This window comes from Mustela erminea, chromosome 20, assembly GCF_009829155.1.
Source record: "Mustela erminea isolate mMusErm1 chromosome 20, mMusErm1.Pri, whole genome shotgun sequence".
Classification (NCBI taxonomy): domain Eukaryota; kingdom Metazoa; phylum Chordata; class Mammalia; order Carnivora; family Mustelidae; genus Mustela; species Mustela erminea.
The window spans coordinates 9,025,414-9,034,972 of record NC_045633.1 but is presented as its reverse complement, the minus strand read 5'-3'; the positions used below and the strand labels follow the sequence as shown (position 1 = coordinate 9,034,972).

At 40.4% G+C, this 9,559-nt stretch overlaps 1 protein-coding gene across 1 annotated transcript in view; it reads right to left on the bottom strand.

Moving 5' to 3' along the window:
- Positions 1-355: 355 nt before the first annotated feature.
- The window catches only part of GPR139 (G protein-coupled receptor 139), a 40,062-nt gene continuing 30,858 nt past the window's right edge, over positions 356-9,559 (bottom strand). The window contains exon 2 of the mRNA XM_032328128.1: positions 356-1,496. Coding sequence (XP_032184019.1) covers positions 562-1,496 — 935 coding nt within the window. The 3' untranslated portion in view covers positions 356-561. The remainder of the gene's footprint in view (positions 1,497-9,559) is intronic.

The window sequence follows — 9,559 nt, the reverse complement described above, 5'->3', positions numbered from 1 at the left end:
GATGGGATTATACTCCCTTGTCCCCACAGTGTCATTCTGTAGTATAGGGTTCCAGGGCCAGTTCAAGACCACAACCTTCTCTAAGACAAAGGGCACCTTGGAAAAACCCCGAATTGGTCAGCACTGTTAGATGCTGGGGATGGTACAGGGAAGCAGTGGTTGACCTCAGCTCTTGGAAGAAGAGTGTGGAATCAGCTACCTGCTACTGTGGCTTGGTGTGTCACATAAATGAGCGGTTCCCAATGACTGTGGATGGTGCCGAGGCAAAGTCATAGACTGTTTCTTTACTCTGTGTCCTCACTGGCCACAGGATGATGACACAACCTCCAAAGGTATCTTCAAACTGGTAGGAACTTTTGCTTTCAAGTAACATTGTGAAAATAAATGCATAAATGAAAACAAGATTGATGCTTTTCTTTCTTCTTTTCCATCTTTTCTCATCTACCAGTCTGAAAGTTGCTCAGTCCATGGAGACAGGAAATCAGGTTAGCACTCTTAAGTGGGCTACCCTCCCATCTGGAAATAGATTAGACAGAGGCACTAGGTGCCAAGTCTTTGGGGTCATGGGGATACTTTTATAGGTTTTCCATTTTTGTCGTACTGGTATACCAGCATCTTGATACAGTGTGAGTTGGCCGGCGAGATCCAGGGACTACTTGTTATGGAAAAGTTATGGTTGGTGTAAAACTGTACAGGTTGCTTCTGGCACTTAAAGAAGGCCTTGAGCGTGGCAGCCGCCATTGTGCGGAACCTCTTGCTGATGAAGCAGTAGAGGAAGAAGTTGATGGCTGTGTTTAGAAGGGCCAGCATGTTGGCAATGTCGGACATGATGTGCACCAGCCAGCGGTTTTGTATGGGTGTCCCATAGAGGTGGTAGAGAATCATAACAATGCGGGGGGCCCAGAGTGTGGCAAAGATGGAGGTAATGGTGAACAAGATGGCAGTGGTTTTCCCTGTGGAGTAGCCACGCAGGCGAAAATTGCTTTTCCTCCGGAGCTTGTACACAATGATTGAGTTTAAGATGAAGAAGATAGAGCAAGGTACCAAGTACACGGTGAAGCAGTGAATCCAGATAAGGACATGATGTACAGAGGTGCTGATGTAGTCTTCAGTCCAGATGTTGGGCCACCAGTAGTAGGGGATGCTGGTCAGGAAGCAGGTGATGTAAACACTTACAATGACTTTCCTGGTGCGGGCTGGGTAGGAGACCGTGTGGTACTTGAGCGGATGGCAGACGGCGATATACCGGTCAATGGTTAATGGAACAGTAATCCAAATGGAGGTGTGGATGGATGAGAATTCCAGCACTTCTATGATCTTATTGGCCACCTGGGGCAACTGCATGTTCAAGACAAAATCTTCCAACAAGAAGTCCACAAACACAATGAAAAAGAGGACCAAGATATCAGCAGCAGCAAGTGCCAAAAGATAGTTGTAGGAGGACTTCTGCCTTCTAGCTACCAGCTGAGAGAGGATGATCACTGTTAGGATATTTGCTGTGGAGAGAAGAGAATCTAGTTTATCTCTGAAGAGGGATGACTTTATTGGCTGCTAGGGCCATAGGCACATGTTTTTGGGCACTCCCATGGCAGCCAAAGGGACCAAACCATTGCTTTTGAGGAACAGTCTCTGCACTACAAATTGTATCTCATACAGACATCTGAATAGTATTTTGACAAAACTCTGTACTCATATTGTAGTTTATTTATTCCTCACACAGTCATTGGAGGTGGTGTTGCCATTGTCCTCACTTCAGAAATGAAACTGGGTCTCACAGGGCTTAAGGAACTCACTTAGAGTCACACACTTATTAAGCTCTTGGGACAGGAACAAAACCTAGATTGCCTAGTCTCAAATCCCATGCTCTCTCCTTTATCCAAGTACATTTATCCAAGGGTGGGATGGTTTTCCCTGCTTCATGTGTTCAAGTAGGACCTTTTAAGAACCTTTTTGCAACCTGGATTTTAGGACCTTTCCTTTTTATAGAGATTTAGTATTGAATGTGTGGAGGAAATCATGACCTTCAGATTAGTTTAAAGATAAATTCTACTTATTTTTAGAGTAGGTGCAGATGGTCCCTGATTTATGATGGTTTCACTTACGATTTTCCGTTTTTACTATGGTGAAAAAGCTATAGGTATTCAGTTTCTACTGAATTGGAATTTTGAATTTGGATCTTTTCCCAGCCTGACGATACGCGTTATGATACTCTCTTATTATACTGGGCAGCAGCAACAGCAAGCCAGAGCTCCCAGTCAATCACGTGATCACGAGCACTTAAAACTGACACACTCAAAAGCATCTGTACCTGTACTACCATTCTGTTTCTTCCTTTCGATACAGTACTCAATAAATTACATGATATACTCAACACTTTATTATAAAATAGGTTTTGTGTTAGATTATTTTCCCATCTGTAGGCTAATGTAAGTGTTCTGAGCATGTTTATAGGCTAAACTATGATGTTTGGAAGGTTAGCTGTAATAAATGCATTTTCTTTCTTTCTTTCTCCTTTTTTTTTCTTTTTTAAAGATTTTATTTATTTATTTGAGAGAGAGAGAGTGAGAGAGAGAACGAGAGGGGAGAAGGTCAGAGGGAGAAGCAGACTCCCCATGGAGCTGGGAGCCCAGTATGGGACTCGATCCCGGGACTCTGGGATCATGACCTGAGTGGAGGCAGTTGCTTACAGCTGAGCCACCCAGGCGGCCCCTCTTCTTCTTCTTCTTCTTTTTTTTTTTTTTTTAAAGATTTTATTTATTTATTTGAGAGAGAGAGAGAGAACATGAGAGTGGAAAAGGTCAGAGGGAGAAGCAGACTCCCCATAGAGCTGGGAGCTGGATGTGGGTCTTGATCCCGGGACTCCGGGATCATGATCTGAGCTGAAGGCAGTTGCTTAACCAACTGAGCCACCCAGGTGCCCTAAATGCATTTTTAATTTATGATGGGTTTATCAGGATATAACCCTATCATAAATTGAGGAAGAGTTGTAGTCTACTATATGGTACATTATTAAAAATAATAGCAGAGAGAAGTAAATTTCCCTTCTTATTCTCCAACCACCCCAGTACCCACCCCCCACAGTAATAGTCTGTCTTCATATATGTTTATATAATGCCTCTATATAGTTTTTAAACAAACAGGAGCAATTACTATGTTTTTGGTGTCCAATTTGTTTTGTATGCATATAATTTGTATGCATATAATTTCTTTCCTTTTAAAAAAGTTTTTAGTTATTTAAGTAATCTGTAGATCTAATGTGTGGCTTGAACTCATGACTCTGAGTTCAAGAGTCATATGCTCTTCAGGCTGAGCCAGCCAGACACCCCTGAAACTGCATGCCTATAATTTCTAAGCAATTAAAAAAAAAAGTGTCTCTGAATTAGAAACGTCTGGAAAGTTGTTAGGGACTCATTCTAAAATGATGTTCTGATGGGTAATGTCTAAAATTCATTCTGTACATTTAATCTCATTAATTTTACAGTCAACACTGTTAATCCTGTTTTGCAAGATTCTCAGAGAATTTATGTCCCTTTTCTGAAGTCCAGTGGCAGAGCTGGTATCTGGATCTCCCTTTCTCAATCTTACCTTTTAAAATATTATGTAATAGTTCATTTATAAAATTGTCTTGTAATATACTCATTCTGGTACTCTCATCACTCAGATTAAACAAATTTTAACACTTTGACATATTTGCTTCAGTTATTTTATTTTTAAAATTAACTTTTTGAGAGAGAGCATGAGCGGGGGGTGGGGGAGGGCAGAGAGGGAGAGAAGGAATCTTAAGCAGGCTTCAGCACAGAGCCTGATACAGGGCTTGATATCACAACCTGAGATCATGACCTGAGCTAAAAATCAAGAGTCGGATGTTTCAACTGAGCTACCCAGGTGTGTCCCATCTTTTCACTCTCTTAATAGTATCCTTTTTTGTAAAATTTTAAAAATTTGATGGGGAACACTATATAGATATAGATATACATACATATTTATATTATATATAATACAAATATATATTTATATATACTTATAAATATATATATTTACATATATTTATTTATTTATTTTTTAAAGAACTGACAGTATAGATACAACTAAAGTCCTAAAGTCCTCTTTGAAATTTCTCCAACCCCATTCTTTCCCCTCCCTCCTCCTTTCTCTTCCTGCAGGCAACCTGTAATCTTCAGGGCCCCATTTGCATCCCCTTACTTTGTAGTTAACCATCCATTCTACATGCTGCTTTTTCCACTCAGCATTAGGTTTTGAGATCTATTTTGTTGATATATGTAGCTCTCATTCACGCAATTTAATGACTATATAGTATTCCATTGTATAAACTTAGTGTAATTTATTCATATACACATACATAGAGACATACATGTTTCTCTATATTTCTATATACACGCTTATTATATAGACACATATACACACATATATGTGTCTATATACACATATTGGGTAGACATGTGTGTATGTATAAAACAATGTACATTTAAATTGGTTCCAAGGTTTTGCTATTAAAAACTGCTGTAGGGGGGGCACCTGGGTGGCTCAGTGGGTTAAAGCCTCTGCCTTTGGCTCAGGTCATGATCTCAGGGTCCTGGAATGGAGCCCTGCGTCAGACTTCCTGCTCACTGGGGAGCCTGAGCCTGCTTCCCTTCCTCTCTCTCTGCCAGCCTCTCTGTCTACTTGTAATCTCTGTCAAATAAATAAATAAAATCTTTAAAAAAAAAAAAAAGAAACTGCTGTAGGGGCGCTTGGGTGACTCAGTCATTAAGCGTCTGCCTTCAGCTCAGGTCATGATTCCAGGATTTTGGGATCAAGCCCCACATCTGGCTCCCTGCTCAATAGGAAGCCTGCTTCTTCCTCTCCCACTCTCCCTGTTTGTGTTCCCTCTCTCACTGTGTCTTTCTCTGTCAAATAAATAAATAAAATCTTAAAAAATGCTGCAGTTAGGGATAAAAATATATGTTTATAAAAATAAAAAAAAAATAAACAGGAGTGGCCATTCAAAAAAAAAAAATGCTGCAGTTAACAACTTGATAGGACTCTCCATGAGAAATACTTATATGTGAGAGTTTATCTTGGGTAGTAGGTATGTAGAAGTGTACATGTTATGTTCTAGAGTATATGCATCTTTTTTTTTTTTTAAGATATTATTTATTTGACAGAGATCACAGGCAGAGAGGCAGGAGAGAGACAGGTAGAAGCAGGCTCCTGCTGCGCAGAGAACCCGATGCAGGACTTGATCCCAGGACCCTGGAATCATGACCTGAGCCGAAGGCAGAGGCTTTAACCCACTCAGGTACCCCGAGTATGTGCATCTTTATCTTTACCAGATTCAGCTGAATTGCTCTGTAAAGTGGTTTTACTAATTTTTACTCTCAGCAGCAGAGTATGAGAGTTCCAGTTGCTTCATATCCTCTCAGTATTTGCTACTGTCAGTTTTTTGTTTGTTTTTGCTTTACGTCTGTGCTGTTCTTATTCTTGTGCAAGGCACTTTGAAATAACATTTTGAAGTTGTGGTTTAAGGTACTGATTATATTAATTAACCAGGATGCAAACCCAGGACCAACACTCATGCTCTAAACCTCTCTGTAATATTGATAATTCAAGTAGGAGTGGGGGGTATCATGCAGGTATATTACATTGTATGCAAAAGAGGAGAATAATGAGTAAATTCTGCTTTAAGTCACTCTTAAGAAAAGATGTCCCATTAAAGCAAAGTTCTTTGTATTTGTAAACTTGAAATTTCAAAAGTTTATTGATGCATTTAGCAATGTCTTTATGCATTGATTATGAGCTATGCCCTGGGAGGAGATGTTGAACAAAATAGACACGGGTGGTGTTGCCTCCAGGGAGCTTAGAATCTTTGAGGCAAGAAAAATGTCAACTGAAGAGCCACAGCAGAAAGTGTATAATTGAAAGCTGTAAAGTGCTATTAGTGGTCAATAAAAGCTTTGCTGAAGAAATCATGCTCAAGGTGAAATTTGGAGAATTGATACAAAGTAAATAGGTAAAAAGGCTGGGAGCTGAAAGTGTGTTTCAAGCAAGGGAAACAGTGTGTGCAAAGGCCCTGAGGTGAGGAAAGCGTGAAGAGTTGGGTTTATAAGGAATGCTTATATTGATTTTCTACTTGTTCTGTCTATACTTTTGCATTTATAGCTCTTTTTTATTAAACAGTCTTGCTATGTTCTGTTGAGAAGTGTTCCAAAATGTTTTATTCATTTAGAAATCTTTTCAAAAAGCATTCAGCATCTACATTCTGTGTGTCTGGGCCTATGGTAGAAACAAATTAGTATTATGCACATTTAGAATCTCCACTCAAAGTACAGAAAAACAAAAGTAGCTAAGTATTAAAGAGATAAATGAGAATACACATAGTGATAAGGAATGGGCTGGTGAATAGATACAGAATGAAGGGTAAAGGATTTGGAAGAGGGTGTGGGCCAAAAGGCTGGCTACTTTGATCTAATTATATACAGTCAGAACTTCATGAATACAAGCTGTGAAATCAGGTCTCATGTTTACCCATCAAAGTCAAAAGCATCAGGACTTGGGATTAAGTGTGTAGATTCTGGGGCTAGGCTGCTGAGGTTTCATCCTAGTTCTACTACTTCTTGGCTTTTGGGCTTTGAGCAGATTTATTCGATCTCTCTGCACTTCAGTTTCTTTCTTTATAAAATGGCTTAATAAGAATATCTGCCTCAGAGGGTTGTTTTGAGAGTCAAGTGAGGTAATTTTTATAAAGTGGTTAGAACAGTGCCTGGCATGTGGTAAGTTCTCAGTGAATGTTAGCTATTGACCGAGAGTGCACTCATTCAGCAAATGTTAACAGAACATTTACTCTGTGCCAGGCACTATATGATGTGTTGGAGATGCAAGGATTAACAAAATGTGCAGGTTCCCTTTTATCATGGGGCTCATTTTGTGGTGGGGGAGACAGACAGTAAGCAAATATAAAAATATACAAGGGAATTTCAGACAGTGATACTATCCAGAATAAAACTGAGGGATGAGATAAATTGATGGGAGATTATTTTTTTAGATTGGAAAGTGACATTTAAGTTCAATTTAGGATAAGGAGAAGGGCTCTGCCATGAAAAGATCTGTGGGAAAAGAATTCTAAGCAGTGGGAATGGCAAGTGCGAAGGTCCTGAGGTGGGAGTAAGCATGGTATTCATGGAACAGAAAAAAGGCTTCTTATAAGTCCTATTACCATCCCCATTTTATAGATAAGGAAACTGAGGATTCGATTTTTAGGTAATTTGCCCAAAGCCACATACTGAGTAAGTTGGGGAGCCAGGAGGTGACTCTGGTTCTGTCTGATGTTATGGCATATCAAGTTCTGCGTTATTTTTGGTCATAGGAAAGGCTTCTCAGCTGAAGGAATGTGATTCCTGTTTCCTGGTTTGCTTCTGACTTAGAAAAGTACTGTCATTTCTCTCTCATGTCCCTGCTGTACCTGCCAGCCTGTAAGGAGGCAGGAATGGATAAATGCTGGATATATTCTTCAGAGAGTGACTCTTCACCACTCTCTCTTACTTCCCAGTTGAATGCTATTTGAAGTGTGGTGTTAAAAAGTTCTCCATGTCCAAACTCTTTAAAAATATTTCAGCCCCATCTAATTATTGCTTTAAGTCAGGCAAGTCATCATCTCCAAACGAAATTGCTGGTATTCATATTTGACATTTTCTTAAGTTTCTAGTAATTGCCTCTCTTGAGAAACTAACCCGCAGACACTAAACAAACCCATTTCTTTTGTACAGTTAGATTTGCCCCCAAGGCAACATCAGGCACACTTAGGAGATCCTTGGGATGAGAGAACATGTGTGTGAGCCACACAGACCTAGAGGGAAATGGAACGATGCCTGCGAATTGATTTTCTGAAAAAGAAATGAGAATGTAGAGTTTTCAGCTCTTAAGGCTTGACATTTTCTATAATTACCTACTTCAAAAAATTTCTTCATTTCCACCCAGACATGTTTTTCCCCAAAGAAAAGGAGTGGTGTTGACAGGGTCTGTGTGTATTTATAATGGGTGAAAAAACAAAGAAACCCAAGTTATCATCGCCTGAAATTCTTTTTCTCAGCTTTTCTCTCAAACTAACTGGCCCACGACTCTGTTGTTGTGGAAGCTCAAGCAAGCCCCAGTGAACTTCACAATCAAAATGTCAGTGCTTCTAAAAAGCAAATCTTTTCTGTCAATGGTGTCACTGGACAGGTTTAAGCTCCTGGGTAATAGAAAGCCCATGTTCTGTGATTGCAAAGCTTCTTGGCTATATTCTTGGGGGAATTCATTTCCTGTAATTTGCAGCTTACTGTGCTCTAACTTGAGAGGATTTGGAGAGTGGCTGAAAGAACAATACAGGTTTGGCTGTCAGACCCCACCACCGAACCATCTACTGGTACAGAGGGAAAGGCTCAAGGTTTTCCAGCATTATTTTCTACAAGGTCCCTGCAAGTTCCCTGAAAGAAAAAGCTGGAACAGAGCACTGACTGTGTGTTGTGAGTTTCTCTCTCTTAGTTATGCTGTATTACCTTTTTTTTTCCTTGAAAACTAGTTTTTTGGAGGCACCTGGATGGCTCAGTTGGTTAAATGTCTGCCTTCAGCTCAGGTCATGATCCTGGTGTCCTGGGATTGAGCCTCACATTGGGCTCCCAGTTCAATGGGGAGCCTGCTTCTCCCTCTCCTTCTCCCTCTGCTCCCTGCCCCTATGCTTTCTTTCTTGCTATCTCTGTCTCTCTCAAATAAATACAATCTTTTTAAAAAAAATTTTTATTTCTTTTCAGCATAATAGTATTCATTGTTTTTGCACCACACCCAGTGCTCCATGCAATCCGTGCCCTCTCTAATACCCACCACCTGGTTCCCCCAACCTCCCACCCCCCGCCCCTTCAAAACCCTCAGCTTGTTTTTCAGAGTCCATAGTCTCTCATGGTTCACCTCCCCTTCCAATTTCCCTCAACTCCCTTCTCCTCTCCATCTCCCCTTGTCCTCCATGCTATTTGTTATGCTCCACAAATAAGTGAAACCATATGATAACTGACTCTCTCTTCTTGACTTATTTCACTCAGCATCATCTCTTCCAGTCCCGTCCATGTTGCTACAAAAGTTGGGTATTCATCCTTTCTGATGGAGGCATAATACTCCATAGTGTATATGGACCACATCTTCCTTATCCATTCATCTGTTGAAGGGCACCTTGGTTCTTTCCACAGTTAGGCGACCGTGGCCATTGCTGCTATAAGGCGTACAGATGGCCCTTCTTTTCACGACATCTGTATCTTTGGAGTAAATAGCAAGTAGTGCAATTGCAGGGTCATAGGGAAGCTCTATTTTTAATTTCTTGAGGAATCTCCACACTGTTCTCCAAAGTGGCTGCACCAACTTGCATTCCCACCAACAGTGTAAGAGGGTTCCCCTTTCTCCACATCCCCTCCAACACATGTTGTTTTCTGTCTTGCTAATTTTGGCCATTCTAACTGGTGTAAGGTGGTATCTCAATGTGGTTTTAATTTGAATCTCCCTGATGGCTAGTGATGATGAACATTTTTTCATGTGT